General features: G+C 56.1%; 1 protein-coding gene across 2 annotated transcripts; it reads left to right on the top strand.

Annotated features, from left to right (window-relative positions):
• Nucleotides 1-2,488: 2,488 nt before the first annotated feature.
• Nucleotides 2,489-17,931, top strand: WNT4 (Wnt family member 4). Of its 2 annotated transcripts, none has more exons than XM_086764346.1 (5): nt 2,489-2,693; nt 13,955-14,190; nt 16,388-16,519; nt 16,925-17,067; nt 17,292-17,931. In XM_086764346.1, the coding sequence occupies exons 1-5, from the start codon at nt 2,617-2,619 to the stop codon at nt 17,757-17,759; spliced, it is 1,056 nt and encodes a 351-aa protein (XP_086620472.1). In that variant the 5' UTR covers nt 2,489-2,616; the 3' UTR covers nt 17,760-17,931. The 2 variants fall into 2 exon arrangements, with proteins under 2 accessions (XP_086620472.1, XP_086620474.1); XM_086764348.1 differs by having other exon boundaries at nt 16,430-16,519.
• Nucleotides 17,932-19,276: the final 1,345 nt, after the last annotated feature.

The raw sequence follows: 19,276 nt of genomic DNA on the forward strand, positions 1-19,276 counted from the left end.
CGAGCTCCAAGCCGCACTGGGGCTGACAAGGGCCCTTCGCCACCGGCCGCTGTCCTGAGACGGCGGCAAAGGAGGGTTCCACCGTGCAGGATGCTCTGCACCAACGCGTGAGGCCAGGAGCCCTGGTACCTCCCTCAAACGCTCTGCTGGGTCTGGGCCTTCCTCTCTTTCAAATCAGCAACCGGCATCTTCTGAGTAAGAGCCCAAAAGAATTTAGCTTGCAGAAAGCACCCAGGCTGCAGGTAAGGACTGAGCATTGTCTCAGGGGCATCTCTGAGAAGGCCAAGGGCCCCCCCTCTCCTGGTGAGTGCCCATTTCCATGTTCTGTCCATTTGCACTCATCATCTCCTCCACCGCAGAGGCTGTAAAATAAACAACCCTCCTGCCCTGCTGCGCTGTTATCATCTCCACCGACAGCTCACGCCACACTTCCCTCCAGGGTGACTCGCTCCAGATGTGTCTGCATCTGCCTTCCCTCTGGCATGGGGCTCCCACCCCACCGACGACCTAGCGTCCCACGGTCACGATCCCAACCTGTGACCACTGCAAATGGCCTGGCATTCATGCACTCTGCGTCTATTTGCCTGTCTCCCGGCTAAGTTGGGATGTTCCCCTCTGCTCTGCCTGCTAGGCTGGAGACAGCGGCTTGAACCTGCTGCAGAAGCGGAGGAATCTGCCTTCCCAAACACCTCCTTGACCCAGCTTAATGTGCCCTTGAGACAGGGCCAGCGAAAGGAGTCTGGAGCCAGGTGCCAGGAGGGGACATCACAGGGCAGAGAAGCATCTTGCATCACCCAGAACACACAGGGCCCATACAAAGTGCCCTGGGAAATCAAACTGTGGCATCTCACAGAGGTCTCCCAGCTGCTGTCAGATGCTCGCCACACCACGCGACCCCGACAAGAGCCCTGAGCCTGACGGCAGCACTGCCAGCCCCAGCACCGGCAGCATCTCGGTTGGGGATGCTCCTCGGGCTGCAGGTGTCCGCACTAGCCCGCGTGACCCATGCAGAAATCTGGGACCATGCCCATCCCTCTGCCTTGCATGGAACTATCAGTTGTTTCTCCTTGCGGGGGGAACAAACACATCCAAGGCCCAAAAATATGCCGTTCCCGTGGACTCACGTGGCTCTGGACAGATAGCCACAGCCCTCTAACCCCTCATTCCCCTTAGCCTTTCAATTAGCTCTTGCCTTCCTGACGACTTCACTCAACACCCAAAGCGATTAGAAGCCAGAGGAAGGCCACGGCTTTGTCTCGAACGATGAGGCAGATTAATCAGCTCCAGTTGCACTGAATTACCCAGTCGGGCTCGCAGCAACAACCTCCGATTCACCGGCAAAGCAGCCAGCATCCCACTTTCAACTGGGATAATCAGCAAGGACGGGAAAGCCAGATGAATGACTAGGTGAGGGTGGGCTGCCGCCTGTCAGGAGCTGGAATATAAGTCAAAGCGCTTTGAAATTAAATCCTCGCTTTGACAGGGAACTAATGCGGAGATTTTAAAGTAGGTGTAATACACTTAGACAGGCATGCGTGCAGCCCGGTGCAAGTTGCTGTGCTTTGAATGAGCGTGTCCCAGCTACACTGAGAGCAGGAAAATGGAGTTGAAAACACAAAGGGAATTTTGAATAGCTCCAAACCAGCTCAGCAAGATTTTAGAGATGGTAGTGAGAGGTTTTAGTAACGGACCCAACTAATAACACTGTCAGAAGGAGATTTGGCGCACGTTGTTGGCTGCCTGGGATCTCGGAATTCGCACCAAGCAGCCATCTCGTGTCACTCCTGGCTTTAAATTAAGTCACTTGTGGCACGTGGATCAATGGAGGCATGGTGGATGGGGGAGGAATGGGGACCCCCCCTGCATCGCTTGGCCTCCGGGGTGGGCAAGCCATGCTGCTAGTAGCTCCTGGGATTCCCAAGAACTGGGAAGAGTTGGCCTTTCTAGAGAGCCTCAGGGGTGGATTTAAGCCTCGACACCTGGTCCAGCATCACCCTCCCGACGTGGACTCTGCTCCCCACGGCGGCATCCCTGCGCAGACACCAAGAAGGTCGGCAATTCGTCCCTGTCGCTGCATCCCCTCCTGAGAGAGAACCCCCCCCAAACCTCTCTCCTCACTTGCGGATTTTAAAAAGCCGATAAATTTGGCATTTGCAGCCAACTTTCCGAAACCGAGATTTGGGGCAGCCCTCCCGCTCGCTTCCAGGGAGAAGCAACCTCCTCCTCACTGCCCCACCGCGCCCACCAAACCCATCCAGGGGGTCGGCGTGGGGGGGGGGGGTATCAGATCACCCCCGCTGCCCCCTCCGCCCCCCCGCCGCCCCGCCCCCGGGGGTGTCCCCGGCCACCGGTCCCGCCCAGGCAGCGGCGGAGCCGGGGCGGCCCCCAGGGCTGCCCCCGCCCCCTGGCCCGCCCCCGGGCCCGCCGCTCCATCCCGGGATGGGCCGGCCGAGCTGACAGTCGGGGCTGGGCGGCCGCCGCGGCCGCATCCACCGGGCAGCGCCCGCCGCCGCTCCTGCCCGGTGCCCCCCTGCCCCGGGAGGGCGGGCGGGCGGGTGAGGGGAGGGGGCTGCCGCCGCCGGCCCCGCTCGCTCTGCCACCCGCCTGCCCTCCAGGATGAGCCCGGAGTATTCCCTGCGCTCCTTGCTGCTCATCATCCTCGCCACCTTCTCGGCCAACGCCAGCAACTGGCTGTGAGTAGCCGCGGGGCAAGGAGTTGGGGGGGAAGAATTGGGGGGGAACACACACTTGTTGGTACCCCTCGGGGGTGGCGGAGCAGGTGCCGCTCAGGCTCGACGCCCCACACCGATGCTGCTCGGCACCCGCTGTCGGATCAGGCTCCCGTCCCCATCGCACCGGTACCTGCTGTCCCTGCTGACCCCCCAAACCAGTGGTGGCGGGGGTAACAACCGGCATCCCTGGGCAGGTGGGCTGCGGGGGGTGCCCACCCTCCCCAGCCACTCGGGTCTGGTGCATTTTTGAGGCTGGGTGGATAGCAGCTGGTTATCGCACGCCCATCCCCTTTTCGTCCTTAAGTTATGAATCCGGACCACGCTGGTGGAGGACGGAGGTCGGGGCATCGGGTCAGAGCGGGGCCCGGGGGTTGGCAAGGCGCCGTGTGAAGGCCAGCGGTCCCGGGAAGGATTTGGCAGGGCTGGGGCAGCCGAGCGCGCCAGCCTCAGGGATTTGCGGTGGGCAGGGCTGCCCACGCCTCGGACCCCCGTTCCTGGTGGGAGGACGGGTGGCGGGGGGCTGTCACACACTGCAGAGGAGCCCGGTGACATTGGGAACCCGCTGAACAAACACTGAAATAATGCGTAAGGTAAACAGGGGCGGAAATCGTTCTGGAAAATTCCTGTGTGTTTGCCAAGGCGGTGGGACTGTCTTCTGGGGAGACCCCCCCGCCTCTGGGGCAGAGGGGATGGAGCACGATGGCACCTTCCCACCTAACTTTGAACGAAGGCGCTGGTTCCTCCTAATTAATCTTGTCTGGTGGGAGACGGCGCTTCCTCTGCTCCCAGCGTCGTCGGCTGCCGTGAGCCGCTTAGCTCCCAGCGCACGCACCCAGCAAAGCTGCTCTCAGGCTGGGAACGTGAGCCATCTCCATCTCACTTCCCCAGGGTCTCAGTCGGCAGAGGCGGGTATGCTGCAGCACGCGGGCAGGGAGTTCCTGGGGCCATCTGCATGAAAGGTCCCGGGTGGCTTGCGCCTCTTCCAACACCTGCACCCAGGTGGACGCAGTCCCACCAGTACATCCCTTGCATGAGGAGAACCCTCTGTGTCCAGATACAACTCCTGTCTCCTGGCTTGCTGGAGGCTTGGAGGAGGTGGGTGGGTTTTGGAAGATGCTCCCTCCGCCCTGGGGAAAGCGCCGGGTCAGCGGCATTCTCCAAGTGTCGTGCTTGTGGGAAAAGGTGCTCGCCCATCGGTAGCTGCCAGAGATGCGTTAGCACTTCGTCCTCCTCCCCTCCTCCTTCACCAGATGGAGCGACTTGCGCGCCACGCGTCTCTGGCAAGTGGTGGGTGGATGAGAGCAGCTATCAAGGTGGTCTTTTAAGCTGTCGCGCTTCTGCGATGGTATATTGGGAACTGTGGGAGTGTTTTTCCTGCAGGGAGAACGTCCTGCTGAGGAAGCCCTGCGGGATGGTGGCAGGTCCTCGGAGAGGAGCAGCCTCGGCTGCCCCAGGACGGAAACGGGGAAGCGTCTGGCAAAGGGGGATTTCATGAGCAATGTTGACAAGCCGCCCAGCGCGGATGCGCAGAGATGGGACACCCCCCCCGCCCCGGTCCCCGCACACAGCTGGGATTGTATTTGGGAAGCCAAGGCAAAGGGGTGGTTCACCGCAATAGTCGGGGAGGGCTGCGTGCAGCCGTCCGTGCTGGCAAAGCGCGGGGTGGGCGCGGGGGGCTCGGCAGCGGGAGAGCGGAGGGCTCATTCCTGCCAACAGGGGAGGAAAAGCAGACACATTTCAGTGCGTTTGAAAGGAAGGAGGTCAACTTTTTTTGATGTTGCAAATGTATCGTGATAAAAGGATCATCCCCCGCTCAGTGCTTTTGATTCTTTGCCTTTAGGATTAAGACAATTCCCATTGTTTATCTTCTCACATCAGAAACAAAGGCTGCCGGAGGCAATAAACAGAGTTAGAAGGATCCTAGGAGTTATCAGATATTCGAGGAATGAGTGTGCCTTGTACGTCTTCACGAAGCCTCGCGCGTGTGGGCTCCGGTGTGCTCTGCTTTATCACAGAGCCGCGCGGGCGCTGCCAGCCCGCGCCCAGCACGCTGGGGCCAGATCCGGCCTTGCCGGGCGCATATTTCTGCACATAGGTGTGTGCGCTGGGTGGCAGCGTGCAGTGAAGTTTGCTTTTCCAGAAACCTGCTGGATTAGTGATTAAGCTCAGTTGCGACTTTTTTTTTTTTTTTTTTCCTCCCCTAAAGCTTCTTTCAACCTGTCCGGACTCGCATTCCCCTGGTGCTTCGGAGAGACGCCACTTGCAACGCTTGAGCTGAAGGTTTTCTGTAAGCCTGGCTTTGTGGGGAAGGGCTCGTTTTGGCCATGCGAATGGTGTCCTCTGAGCCACCCCATCCCATAGGAACGGGAGACGGCATAGCTATCTCTTGGCAGGATCGCTCTGCTACCAGCGCTCATTGAGCTGGGAGAGACTTTGCCAAATCTTTTCATTAAACAGACCAAGCTACTTTCTCTCTGGTTAGGAGGCAAACCTCAGGTGTGTTTTCTCAGTGTCTTGAGTTTTGGGAGTCACTGCTTGGCTTTCTGCCTATCCAGAAAACCTCTGTTCTCCAAATCTGAAGAGATGCTCTGTTCCCCCTTCTCATGAAAGCCTCAGGCTTGCTATTCCTCCTGCCTTTGAAGAGTTTTAAGGCTTTTCCTCCTGCCTTTTCAGGCACAGAATTGTAAAAGTAAATCGAGGGCTGGAGTTAGTGCCTTTTAGATCTAGCTGGTTGTGCATGGGAAAGCCCCTCTGGCTCCTATTTTATCTCTGGAGGAGCCCAGGGACGTGCCTTATACAGGGGAAACAGCCAAAGCAACTCGCATTTCCCAGACTCGATTCAGCTCCTGAACCTGCACGGGCAGCAATGTGGTTGAATTTGGAAGCACGTTCTCTCAGCGGTCCCAAACCCATCCCCATGCTGGGGGTGTTTCGTAGAGGGCTTCAGCCAAACAAGCTGGCATGGGAGCATCTGGCTCCGGTTTCAAGTGGGAGGCAAGGAGCGAGCAGTCATGTAGGGTTTGGTGGTTGGCTTTTTTTCCATTTATTTCTTTATTTTGGAGGGAGGGAAGCCCACCTGAAGAGGTGAACTAGAAAATGTGCACAGTGAGGTGTGGATGTGAGCCTCTGCTGACTGCACATGGACCCGGGGCTGCTGTGATCTGCTGCCGTTTGGGTGGTTTGAATGATGAGAACCAATTCTGGTGCCTGGAAAGCATCGGATACAACAGGACAGGGGTCCTTTATGGGTGAGACCCCTGGTTATCAAGCTATCTGGGAATCATTACGGCCTCTCTCCATTCTCTTGCAGCTAAAACTGGCTTTGGAGGAGGCTCTCTCTACATACGCCGGATAGCCTGAGATGCGGTTACGCCGCTACAGAGCAGGGTGTGCCACCAGCAGCTCGTCTACCCACTATTTACAGGGGTTTAAAACATCTCTCTGGGCTTGAGACTTGGCTTACAGGGCCCAGAGCACAGATGAACTTTTAAGCACTTTAAAAAAATTTAATTCTGGGAAAACCTGAAGACCCTCAAGCATCCAAAGAAGCCTGGCTAAGCAGCTGCTCTCTAATAGTAACCATTTTTGAGGGCTGGAGAGGGAGGGATAAAAGGACTTCGGGTTCTTCTGTCCCACTTTCATCTGAACATCACAAGGTGCTTTGCAGATGTAGGGCCCGATTCTCCGTGCTCACCCCTGCCAGCTTTGAGGTGGGGGTGTTGAAAGAGCAGCCAGAACACTCATTTTGTGCCACTTTGGGTCATTGTGCAATGGAGAGGGTTTGGGAAGAAGCATGCCTGGGTCCTACACTTGCATCCCTCTGTTTTTAAACCAGACTTGATTTTTTTTATAAGGTGAGTCTCCCCAGATTTGGCAGCCAGGAAAGCTTGCTTCGCCTCGTGCCTGGCTTGGTTTAATTTTGTATGAGATTCTTTGCATTGTTGGTGTGACCCTCCCATTTTCCACCTGGCGAGGAACCGGTCCAGCATTTTCCCGGAGGATGCCGCACTGCCGCAGCACGGATTCGGCAGGTGCAGCTAGCTGCAGGGCAGAGCAGCTTCTGCCGAGCCCCACTCCCCTCCCTGCGCTCTGGTTTCTTGGGGCGAAGGGGTCGAGAAGGTTCCCCAAGTCATGTCCGCTCTAGCAGCCGGGATGGTGGGTTGCACCGATTGGGTTTGACAGGAGAATTTCCTTGCTTTGAGGGCTGCTGTGGGTTGGACGAGCAGCTCTCCGCTTCTGGGGTGCCTGGAGCTCCTTTGCATTGCTCTGGGGATCCCACCGGGTCCGTGAGTTTGGTGCCTGCAACCAGTGACACCCATTCCTCAAGGGCATGGCGGGGGGAGGAGAGTGAAACCAGGAGCCACCACTGGAAATATTTGTTAATTTTTATTATTTACTTATTGATAAGCCTTGCTACTTTTGGCAAAGCCAGCTAATTTTAGGTCAGAGATGAAAACAGACTGGCTTTAAGGGCTGCGTCCTGCAAAGGCGAGAGACCCTTGCCAGTCTTGGTACTGGACTTGTAACCAGTTTGGCTTGTCTCTGAGCCCTGGTCCTGTCTGGCAGGAAGACTGGAGGGCTGTGTTGGCCAGGGTGTAGGAGGTATCTATGCTCTCTGGCTCCTCAGTGGTGATGGGCATTTTTGTCTTTTCCTAAGGAAGCTTCAAATAAAATTGCATCTCAATCTTTAGCAGCCAGAGCCTTATTCTAGGGAGGATGGACATAAGTGAGATAAAACCACCCTGCACCCCAGGTTGTGCAGAATCAGCGCAGCTCCAAGTACAAGCAACAGCAAGAAGCAGATTTCTTTTCTGCAATGGTTTGCTCTGACTCCATGAGTCAGAACTGGACTTTTGCATTGAAGCAAAAAAAAATGTTTATGTTACTCTGCTGGGAGCTGCTGTCCCCTCAATTAATTCATCCCTGCAGATGGAGAGAAATGCATTAGAGTCATTTATTTGGTCTTTCTTAAAATGATGAAATTGATGAGCAATCCTGGAGGTTAACAGTTTCCAGGAGGTTCTTCCATATTTCCTTACAAGTGCAACAACGCTGACTCTTACAATACTTGGTGATTTTTTTTCTTAAAGCTTGAAAGCCATGCGAATCCACAAAAACCTCAGTCATCCAAGGCTGCTTGAATGGCAGACTCTGCTCTGGACACAAACCACAGGTTACCTTTGTTTGGGGTGTCTGCCCCCCATGCCTGTGGGTGATCCCCAACAGCATCCCCTGGGCTCTCCAGGAGCTGCTGCCTTGGGCTGGTGCGGTTTGCAGCCGGGAAGGTGGCGTGTGGGATCTGGCTGGCTCAGCAGAACTGGAGCCAGTATTGTGCTTTCATGAAATTACTCGGGGAAAATATTAATTGAGGATCTTGGCCGATGGAGAGCAGCCTGGGGTCTGTTGCAAGTTGGGCGAGATCAAACTAATCCTGCAGAAGGCTTCTCTCGCCACATATTTGCAAATTCTGATTGAAACTAAAAACTCATCAGATTTTCTCCAATCAGGTCTAACGTGAAGCACTGTGTGAGGGGAATTCCCACAGAGCTCAGCCCGGTGGCCTGCGCTTGCCTCCTCTTGCAACAAGGCATTGCTGTTGTACTCAAGCCCAGGAGTAGCTTCTGTTGACTGATAAAGGAAGATGCACTAAAGGACGTTCCCTACACATCCAAAGCAGATTTCCAAAGTGGATGCTGCTCTCAGGGTCTTCCCAGCTCCCATCCAGGTCCTCCCAGATTGCAACTTGATCTTCCCCATCACGTGGAGATGTTGCCCCTGGACGCTGGGAAAACCAAGAAGCAGCACTGGCTTGTTACCGGCAGCCGGGCCATCCCACTGTCCCCAGAGACTTGCAATGGGGGAGGCAGGCCACCACTGATGGCTGGTAGATGGGTGTTTGCTAGGTGCCCGTGGCTTTAGGTGCAGGGTCCAAGGTTGGGGGGGGTGGGGGGTGGGGAACAGGACTTTTGCTGTAGGTTCACCTTTGGGCTCAGGCAGTGGAGCAGCACATTCAGGTCTGCAGGCAGGCAATGCCTCCTCCTGGGAGACTGTTTGGGCAGCTGTTAATTGGGGAGGGGATTAGGTGTGAAAAGCACGATTTCAACCAAGAGATGAAACGCATAATAACTGTGACAGGAAGGACTGAGCCAGAGAGCTGCGTTTCTTCCAGGGAAGAAACCAGACAGGCTGCCAAATGATGACTTTGTAAATCATGGTTTACACTTGGAAGGGGTGGAAAGGCAAGATATCTAATCCTGGGAGGGGGATGTCTAGTCTCTGGGAGGGACATGTCCTGCTGCAGAGCCATCAGCTGGGTAAGGGCAACCTTGTAGGTTGCCGGTCTCCAGCAGATCCTGCCAGGAACATGCCCAAGTTGGCAGACCTGCTGAACCACGCCGAGGATGTGGGTGGTAGCTAGGAGCTCAGCCATGCTGGTGCAGGGGAAGTGGCACTGTGCCCCATGCAGAATGCCACAAGAAAGCCTGTGGGCTCTCCGGCCCACCTGGAGCGTCCTTTGACCGGCCAATCCTGGGATGTGTCCTCATGCCTTCTCTTTGCTTCGAAGGGGAAAGCAACGAGGAAAGGACAATTCCCTTCTCCACAGCCGCAGGATGGCTCCTTGCAGGACCTGGTCCCTGCATGCATCTATCTGTCCATCTTCAGACACTTTTGTTTTTTTTCTATCCTAAACAAGCCTTTTCTTCTTCCTCAGAGGAAACCTCACTGCACAAGGCGGTCTCAATCCTAAGTACAACCCCGAGTCGCTGTCTGACCATACACCCAGCTACATTAGCTGCTGATGCAGACTGATTTTGTTGCTCTACGAGCAGGGAGGATGTTTGCAGAGGCTGCCTCTCAGAGCAGAGCAGAGCAGAGCTGAAGCATCTTTGCAATTCAAGACTTGAACAAGCCTTTTGTGGCCTTGGCCAGGCAGGTGCCCCAGGCAGGTTGGGTGTCTGCTGAACAGGGTGAAGCTTCTGAGCAGCTCTGACTTCTCAGCATCTCCAAGCAATATGTCAGTGATATCACTGGCTTGGGTCCAACTGTTACCATCTTCAGGGAACCATTCCCAAAATGAGACAATATTAGGAGTTCTCACACTTGAAACTCATTTGTTTCAATAAAAGAAACACGAGAGATTTCTGCATTCTCCAAGAGATTTGTTACATCTTCCCTGATCTCTGAGATCAGGGACTGATGATTTTGTCAGTGACTCAAATTTCCACACCTTCCTCAGCAGGGAGTCTCCTCCCCTCTCCTTCTGGCTCTGTCTGCCAACCGCTGTGGCTCTTTCAATGTCTTCTGGTCATTCCATCAGTTATTCTTCCTCCTGAAATTATTATCATCATTCTTATTTAAGAAGGGCTTTCCCTCCCCCCGGCCTTTTCAAAGCTCCCTGGCTTTGAGGTTTCCTTATTTACCATCTTGCAGGGTGGATCAACTGCAGCTGCTTAAATTACGGGGCTTCAGTCTTGATCTATCTACTGTGGATGGAAAAAAAAGGGACAGGCTTTCCATCAGTTTTGTGTTAAATCAGTGACTTTTATTAAAAGGGAGTTTGTTCTGTGAGTGACTCTTCTGAATTTGAAGGCAGGAGAAAGCAAACATAAATGCCACAATGAAGCAAGAAGACAAAACTTGAACGAATGGCTCGGGCAGCAGCTCACCCCTTGAAACATCCTTTGTCCAATCTTGGAAAAGAAAGAAAACATGCCATTATTGGTGTTTTTTTTTTTCCACAAGCAGAGCTGTTTTGAGGCCGCATGATAATCTAGCGCTCTGCACAGCAATGAAGATGCAGTATCAGGATGGAGATCAGCACCGAGACCTTGCAGAACGCAAGAATTGTTGGGTTTCCTCCTGTGGTGCCTGTCTTGCTGTGTGTGCAGGCAGACAAAGGCTTTGTCTGTGGTTTCTACCACCTCAGTTCAGGAAAACAAAGTTTGGAGCAAGGTCCTCATTAAGGACCAGGCGCAGTGCTAGAGCCAGGTTTCCATGGTGATCATGGGATGCTGCGGATGGGTTTGGCACCTTGCTTGGGCTCCAGAGCCCTGAGAAACACTCTGTGAGTTGCGAGGTGGAAGCATCTTTGAGTCCTGGAGAGGGCAGAGCACGTTTCCCAGCTTTTATCTTGCCCATCAGCTGCCCCAGAGAGAGGAAAGGGGCTGAGATGTTCCTGCCCAGTGGCCCAGAATGTGGCACGAAGAGATGCCGTGTGAAAGCCTGGAAGCTGCCTCACACTTTGACAAAGGTCCTTCCTTGCTCCTTTGCTCAACCTCTGTATCCCTCCTGGACCAGTCACCAGGATGGCAGCCTTCCCCCACAAAAAAAAAAATTCTTTTTTGGAATGCAGTGATGGTACTCAGGGGATGTAGGTGACTGGTAGTATGCTGGAAGTCTGATAGGGCCATGGCATTTTAGGTGTAGTTGCCTCCATCCCCAAGGAGGGGCAGACATGCACGGGCTGAGGAGGGACGATGGGACCTGTCATGGCGGAGAGAGGCCAGAGCACCGTTCTGGATAGCTTCATCTTATTTGCCCGCCTTGCAAAACAAATTACCAGACCTGTTCTTGGAGAGCTGTACCTATCTTTGAAGCATCCTTGGCCTTCGTTTTATCATCCTGAACAGCATTAAATACTTGTTGGGGAGGCATCTTATCTGGCACATCTACTTGGAAAGGCTTAAAAGGCTCTTGTCATGCTTTTCTTCATGTGTGCTTTGAATTTATAGCTCCTCATTGCCTGGAGAGAGCCACTGAGCTGGGAAATGCATTAGAAAAGGAGGCAATGCCCCCATCCTGAGCAGAGCTGATGTTAGTGTAGCTGTTGCACCCGCGGCACGGCTCTCTTCTACCAAGGTGCCCGCAGATGGACTAGGCACTGACTCATCGGCAGGACCTACCCTGCTGCTTTGCAGGAGCTGGTTCCCTGGTGTGATAAATGCTGCTTGAGTTGCAGGACAGGGGGAGAAAGCCAAATCGCACAAACTGGAAGCAGAGTCTGGTTCTCTTGGCTTCCAGGCTCAAAGCCGATCAACTGACCCACAGTGCCGTGGGATGGATCTCACTGCTTTGCAGTGTGTCAACTTCTCCATGCTCAAGCTGAAACCATGGCTGGACCTAGGAGCAGACAGCGCTGTCACAGTCACCCTGGGTTTGTGCAGCATCAAACATCCTTCAATCTCCCGAGGGTGGTTTTCTGCCTTCATCCTGGGTCAGCCGAGTGCAGTGAGATGAGGGAGCAGCAACTTGTGTCCAGGACCGCAGCACAGGTACCGGGACACTCATTGCATGGCGTGGGGGCCAGCAGAAAGGTGACGGCCCTGGCTTTAGCCGCGGTGGGCTTTCCAAGCCAGCTGTGTGCATCAGGGAGCCACGCAGCGGTCCTCCACAAACGGGGCTGTGCTCTTGGAGGAGTGGAAAGCCTTGGGCAAAGATGCTTAGCTGGTATAAAGGCTAGCAAAGAACTTGGCTCTGAAACCACGGCAGCCTGCCACTTCCCGCTTTCCGAGAGGCGTTGCATCAAGTGATCTCCACGCACAAGGAAAGCTGACTGCTTTTCACAGCTAGCCATGCAGACTCCCCACGGACGCTGTAAGCCAAGCAGCCTTTCTCACCATCTCCCACGGCCCCCTAGTTGTAAGCGTGAAACCAAGCTGGTAAATAATTCTGCTGATGCACAGAAGAGAAAATCCTGTTCTCTCCTCCTGGGGCAGACTGGCAGGGCTAATGGGAGGAAGAGGCTGTGACAACTGGATTTTGTAGCTGAAGTCAGCAGATCTGGCTCCTGGGACGCATGGGAACAGGCAGGGAGCAGGAGCCACTTTTACACAGTCACTTCTCGGAGGCAAGCAGGGCTTCAAAGGAAAAAAATCTTTACCAGGATGTCGCAACTTGGGAGGAGGAGGAAAAAAAAAACAAGCAAACAAAAAAACCCACAAGCTGTGTAGGGCTGGGAAATGCAGAGTCAAGGAATGAGCTTTGCAAAAAGCCTTTGCTCAGTACTCGCATCTCTTGGTGCAGACGACACAGCAACGTGAGCTGACGCAGGCAATTCCCGAGGATGCTAAAGCTCGGTGTGGTCAGCGGGTGTACGCTGGGTTTTGCCTGTCCAAGGCAGGGGATCTCCCTGCTCCATGGCAGGACGGGGCTCCACAGCGGCAGTGTCACATACAGCAGCCATGGGGAAGGAGGGAGCCTCAGCTGAGCGCGTGCAAGTACAGGCAGAGACAGAGGATCTGGGATTCTCCAACAGCCTGACCAATCTGTGTGGGTCTACCTCAAAATCCCGCTGGGATCCAGAGGCTGGGGCGGGAGGATGGACCTGGGAAACGGGCGAGCACGCACACATGGGTTGAGTTACTGGGATGTGCAGGAGGGACCATCGTGCCCACGTGCTCGGTGGGGAGATGCCAAGAGCTTGCGGGCTTGCCCCTTTCCTCCTAATGTCAACACTCAAGGGCAGCTCTGTAACTCCTTCTGCTGAGGATGGGGCGATGGAAAGCACCTCCACGCAAGGCCAGTCTTTTCCAGGTCAGCAAAGACCTCACGGCCATGTTCACGCGCATGGAGGAGGTGCCCAGTGTATGCAGTTTTGCCCACAGCAGCTCCCCACTTCAAGCCCTGCTTGAATCCCAAGTGAAGGGAAACCTGGCAGTTCCCAGAGGCCATCCTTGGCTGCTGGGGGCCAGGGAAGCTAAAAACAGGCTCCAGGAGGGAAGTGGTTTGGACGGTGATGTTTGTCAGTGATGAGCACACAGCCACGCTGCGGGAGCTGTGTGGCAGCTGGAGCTGGCAGCCAAGCGCCTGTCCTGCTTGTTTTGGCTGACTTCAGAGACCTCTGGCTTTTCCTAGTAGCACTTGGATGTGCCGGTACTCAGGAGACCTGACCGGGCACATTCAGACAACGCCGAAAATATCTTCCTTGCAGGCAACAGAGGCAAAGGGGAGCCAGCAGCTGGGCTCCTCGAGAGACAGGGGACCTGGCTGCAGAGGGATGGTTGTTTTGCTTGGGCTCACGCTCTGCCAGCCAAAAACACATCCTGTGGAGCCACTGCGGTGGCACATTTAAGGTGACCCCAGACAGGCACCAGGTCTCAGCTACGGAGGGGACTAGAGGCTACGTGTCCTCACTTTCTGTGGTGCAGGTTGCCCCAGCTGAACGTGGGTTTATGCTCCCCCAACCCCTGCCTCCTAACCAGTTGTGCTGGCTGTCGTGGCAGGTACCTGGCAAAGCTGTCTTCAGTGGGGAGCATCTCCGAGGAGGAGACCTGTGAGAAGCTGAAGGGCTTGATCCAGCGCCAGGTGCAGATGTGCAAGAGGAACCTGGAGGTGATGGACTCGGTGCGGCGCGGAGCCCAGCTGGCCATCGAGGAATGCCAGTACCAGTTCCGCAACCGCCGCTGGAACTGCTCCACGCTGGACACCCTGCCTGTCTTTGGCAAGGTGGTAACGCAAGGTGAGCCTGGAGGACGCGTGCCTGGGGTGCTGCTGCATGGGGGAATGCCTACGACAGCAGTCCGGTGGGCTGCAGGTGGCTTTTGCTCCTGAGATGTTGGCAGGGGAGAGAAGAGAATGACCCAGTGCTGGCTCCTGGGGCTGATTCCCTGGGCGTTTCAGGAGGGCTCTTCTGATTGTTGGGGCAGCATATCCAGACCCCTGCAGTTTCTCAGCTGCTGGGTGCTTCCTCTCCTGAGCCTCTTTCACACCGAGTGCGTGCCCATCACATGGAGGTACCAGCCCAGGGCATCCAGAGAGCCTGGTCCTTTTTACAAGGACATGCTAAGTTCAAGTGGGGCCCTAAAGACACCCTGAGGTCTAATCTCTACCCTGCGAAGCCCAGGAGCTTCACTCCGCAAAGCCGCAGCTGCGGCGCAATGCCGGACGTACTCGGTCTCTTCTCCAGGCAGCGTCCAAGTGGTGACGGCTGCCAGACTGGCCCACGGCTCTGGAGCAGAGCCGTCTGCGGGGAGGACAGCCCTCTGCCGCCTGATGGGAGTAAAACACACGGCAGCTGGGCCCTCCGAAGACAGCATCATCACCCACCACCACCACCCAGCTGCCAGCCTTCAGCGGGGATTTAGGGCCAGGGCAGCCCCCAGACCCTCCGATCCCAGCTGCACGCACACAGCCTGAGGAAAAGGGCTGGGATCAAACTGAGCAAGGACCCAGAGCATCGGGGTGAGGAGATGGAGGGGAAAGCCCCTCTGCAACCCCTGGAGACCACCGAAGCAGCCCTTGCCTCCCCTCGGGTGCCACTGCCATCTCTGATGCACCCTCTCGCTTCGCCTTCCAGGACCCATAGACTGAAGCCTCCCCCTCGGCTCCTTGTTTGACTTTCCTCCCCTCAACACAGGGGTGAAGATCTCTTCTTGCAAAGGTTCAGGGACTGGAAATACCAGAAATACCAGAAACTAAAAGTCTTCTCTTTTTAGGCAGCCACAGCACAAACCGACCAACACGATCCTACTATTAACCTCGATTAACTTGGAGGCCGTTCAGTCCCCACGCTGGCTGGGTTCTCCTCAGCCACTGCCGCCTGGGCCAGATTACAGCTGGGCCACCAAAGTCTGGGCTGCGACCACCAAAGTAGCTGCCCTCTGCCCGACCAGCAAGTCGGGGTGATGTCTGCTCGCCAGCCATACCCCCTCTACCCCTAGCACGGGACTACCCCAAATGCCAACCCTCCTTGCTCGGAGTCAGAGGGCCTGTGTCCTCAACCGTCCTCGGAGGACGGTGGGGATTTGGATGTTGCAAGAGCTGATCCCTGACCACACCACCCTGTGTGTTTATGCCCAGGGATGTCCCCTGACTTCCCAAACAAGCGCTCCTAACCGCGTAGCACCACAGAGACAGGCACAAGAGTGGGGAAGGGGCTGCACCCTGGGGAGCAGCGTGGTTTTTGCAAGGCGCTTTGGTACCGGCATGGGGTTTTGCAGGGTAGTTTGGGAGGTACTGGGAGGTACTGGGAGGTACTGGGAGCTACGGGCCCCTGCGTGTGAGATGATGGCAAGGATCTGCATCTGCAGAGGATGTTCCCGGATGTGGAAAGCAGCCAGCTATTTTGAATGCAGAAGGGATTTCGCAGCAGAGGTGTCCTGCAAGCATCAGGCAAGACAGTCTCCCGGGAGACCCTCCCTCCTCTCTCGGGAGAGCTCTCCTCACATTGACAAGACAACCTTCGCAGCTCCTTTGCTGCCAGGTCATAATTTGGCCATTGCATTCATGTTTTTAACCTTATGGGCCAGTCCCAGCTCCTCCACTAGTGCAAGACAGGGCTCTCACTGCTGCGAATGATCTCCCAGCTCTGAGGTGTCTCTGCTGAGACCCATCCAGGCTTGGCGCTAAACAACCGGCATCCCTGGGAGCGGGGAGGATGAGTGTCCTCATGGGGTACCCCCATCTTGGGAGGAAGAGGCAGAGCAAAGGGCTTGACTCGATAGCTCTGCATAGCGTATTTTGCAGAGCGCCAGTTTTCACACCGGCTTTTCGAGCGGGTTTACGTGCAAAACCAGCGTTAGGAGGGATGAGGAGCAGAGGCACATGCAACGGCCCACAAAGGGCCTTTGGGCACCTGGCTGCACCCCCTCCAGAAAGCCCCCTCACATGCCTCAGATGTGCTGTCACCATTCCCACCACCATTTGTGCTGTTGCAGGGACGCGGGAAGCAGCGTTCGTCTATGCCATCTCTTCGGCAGGGGTGGCCTTCGCAGTGACCCGGGCCTGCAGCAGCGGCGAGCTGGACAAGTGTGGATGTGACCGCACGGTGCAGGGGGGCAGCCCGCAGGGTGAGCACGCAAAGCGGGGCGGCCGATCACACAATGGTTTGGGTTGGAAGGGACCTTAAAGATCATCCAGTTCCAACCCCCTGCCATGGGCAGGGACACCTGCCACCAGACCAGGTCACCCAGAGCTCCATCCAACCTGGCCTTGAACACTTCCAGGGCTGGGGCATCCACAGCTTCTCTGGAAAAAGGCACCTGGGAGCATCACCCATGGGGCAGAGAAAGCATCTTGTCCACGGCCCCTCCAGGGCCACACTCCTCAGCTTCCCCAGTCCCCTAGGCAGCCCAGCGCAGTGGGTAGTGAGGCAGAAGCGGGGCGGGTCAGCTGTATTTTAGCAAAAGCAGGGCTGGAGAGGACAAGCAAGGCAGGCTGGCTGTAATCTGTCTCATCCGTGCTCTCTGCCTTAGGCTTCCAGTGGTCGGGCTGCTCCGACAACATCGCCTACGGCGTGGCCTTCTCGCAGTCCTTCGTCGACGTCCGCGAGAGGAGCAAAGGGGCTTCTTCCAACAGAGCGTTAATGAACCTCCACAACAACGAGGCAGGGAGGAAGGTAATGGTGAGGGGGGAACCAAGGCAGCCAGTGCGGTTCTGCAGCCTCCCGGCTGGGCTTTAAGCAATTGCTTGAGCCTTTTTGGCTTCATTTAATCCCATCAGCTCACACACATCCGTTTTGCTTTCTGCACAGCCCCTCCAGACCCCGCTCTGTTGCGCCCGTCCTGCCGTGTCCAGCCCCACCTGACAGTCCCATCTCATTTCTTGTCTCTGTTCCTCCAGGCGATCCTGAACAACATGCGGGTGGAGTGCAAGTGTCACGGCGTGTCAGGCTCATGTGAGTTCAAGACGTGCTGGAAAGCCATGCCCCCCTTCCGCAAAGTGGGCAACGTCCTGAAGGAGAAATTCGACGGTGCCACGGAGGTCGAGCAGAGCGAGATCGGATCCACCAAAGTGCTGGTGCCCAAAAACTCCCAGTTCAAGCCGCACACGGACGAGGACCTCGTCTACCTGGACTCCAGTCCCGACTTCTGTGACCACGACCTCAAGAACGGGGTGCTGGGCACAAGCGGCCGGCAGTGCAACAAGACCTCCAAGGCTATCGACGGCTGCGAGCTGATGTGCTGCGGCCGGGGCTTTCATACGGACGAAGTGGAGGTTGTGGAAAGGTGCAGCTGCAAATTCCACTGGTGCTGCTCCGTCAAGTGCAAACCCTGCCATCGGGTGGTGGAAATCCATACGTGCCGGTGATGCACGGAGGGCAGCACCCACCCGTCCCCCTCTCTAACTGACCCTGCTTCTCCCTTGCCCCGCGGCCAGGACTGAGGAAGTAACCCAGACACTGCAGGGAAAGCGCAGCTCTTTACAGAGACACAGCCCCAGACAGATTTTAAAGAAAAAAAATATTTAAAGTTTCAAAAAATTGATCATTGTTGGCTTTTTTTTTTTGTTTTGTTTTGTCTGCTTGCTTGATTTATTGCTGAAGCCAAAGCCCCCCAGTGTCCTGTGCCAGCAGGGATGCATCTGCTCTCGGCGGCTGGCTGGGGACCCGCGCCATGCCTGCTCCCCTCGGACGAGCGCCCGCTGACTCCGGAGCACTGCAAAGGGAGATGTTTAAGCCAAGGCTAGCGTTAGGCACTCGCTGTCTTCTATTGCGGTTATTTTTATTTGCGGAAGGCGTGCGCTGAGCATCCCAGAGCGCTGCTGGGTTTGACTGAGCCTCGGGAGGGGACGGGGCACGGCCCAGCGCGTGCAGCCAGGTGCGCTGCAGGGGATGGGCAGATGGAGATGGGGTGGCAAGGTCCCCGTGAGTTAAGCGCAATGTGGGGAGAGCCCCTCCAGGGCCATTCGTAAAGGAGGGGGACTGGGGACACCCTTGCATCCCCTGGTTGTGGGATGGCCTCCTGGGTGCTGGATGGATTTTGGAGCAGCTCCAGTGGCCACTGTGATTTACAGAAGCTCCTCAGCGGCTGCCTCAGGGCTGTCAGAGGATGCAATGTTCCCACCGTGCTCCCCTTCCCCTTGCAGGCCCCCTTCCCCCTCACTTCTCCAGCATCTTGTTCACCTGGAGACTGTGAAGAGGGTCCAAGGAGGCCTCGGTGCCTGCAATCCAGTGACTCTTAATGGAGCTGGTAGCTGACGGGAGGAAATCCCAGGGGATTTCTTTTCCTCTGTCCCATAACTGCCCCCAACTTGCTCACCAGCATCCCACAACCAAGTCTCTTCTTCCTCCACGTGCCTGTTCTTCACACCGGCTCTGGGCTCTGGGGACAGTCCCCGTCCCACTGGCTGCTGAGAAAAGCAAAATTATAAAGTGGAGCAGTTGCTGGGGGTAGAGGAAAGATGCTGCTGGGGGGAAAGGCAATGCTGGTGCTCTGCCGCTACCCTCCGTCAGCAGGAGAAGAGAGTTGAGCCCGCGGGATGCTGCCACATGTGCCCCGACCACCAGGATCCAGCACGTCAGGGCCCCAGCTGCCCCGTCTCACTCCCCGCAGGCCGGCCTGGAGCGATGCCACGAGGATAACGCGCTGTCCTACCCGCTCTGGCTTCCCCTCCGCCTGGGATCGGGTTAGTGCAGAGTCCTTGCTGCCGGACGAAATATTTGGAGAACTAATAAGCAGAGGGGCACTGCGAGGGGAGGTGGAAAGAGAACCAGTTCTCCTCTCCCTCACCCACTTGTCTGCGGGGAGCAGAGGAAAACCTCGACGTGGCACCTCGAGCCCACAGGAGCATCTGCCTCTGGTGCAACGGGGAGCTGGCTGTGCGAG

The sequence above is a fragment of the Chlamydotis macqueenii genome, chromosome 21, assembly GCF_036417535.1.
Source record: "Chlamydotis macqueenii isolate bChlMac1 chromosome 21, bChlMac1.mat, whole genome shotgun sequence".
NCBI lineage: Eukaryota > Metazoa > Chordata > Aves > Otidiformes > Otididae > Chlamydotis > Chlamydotis macqueenii.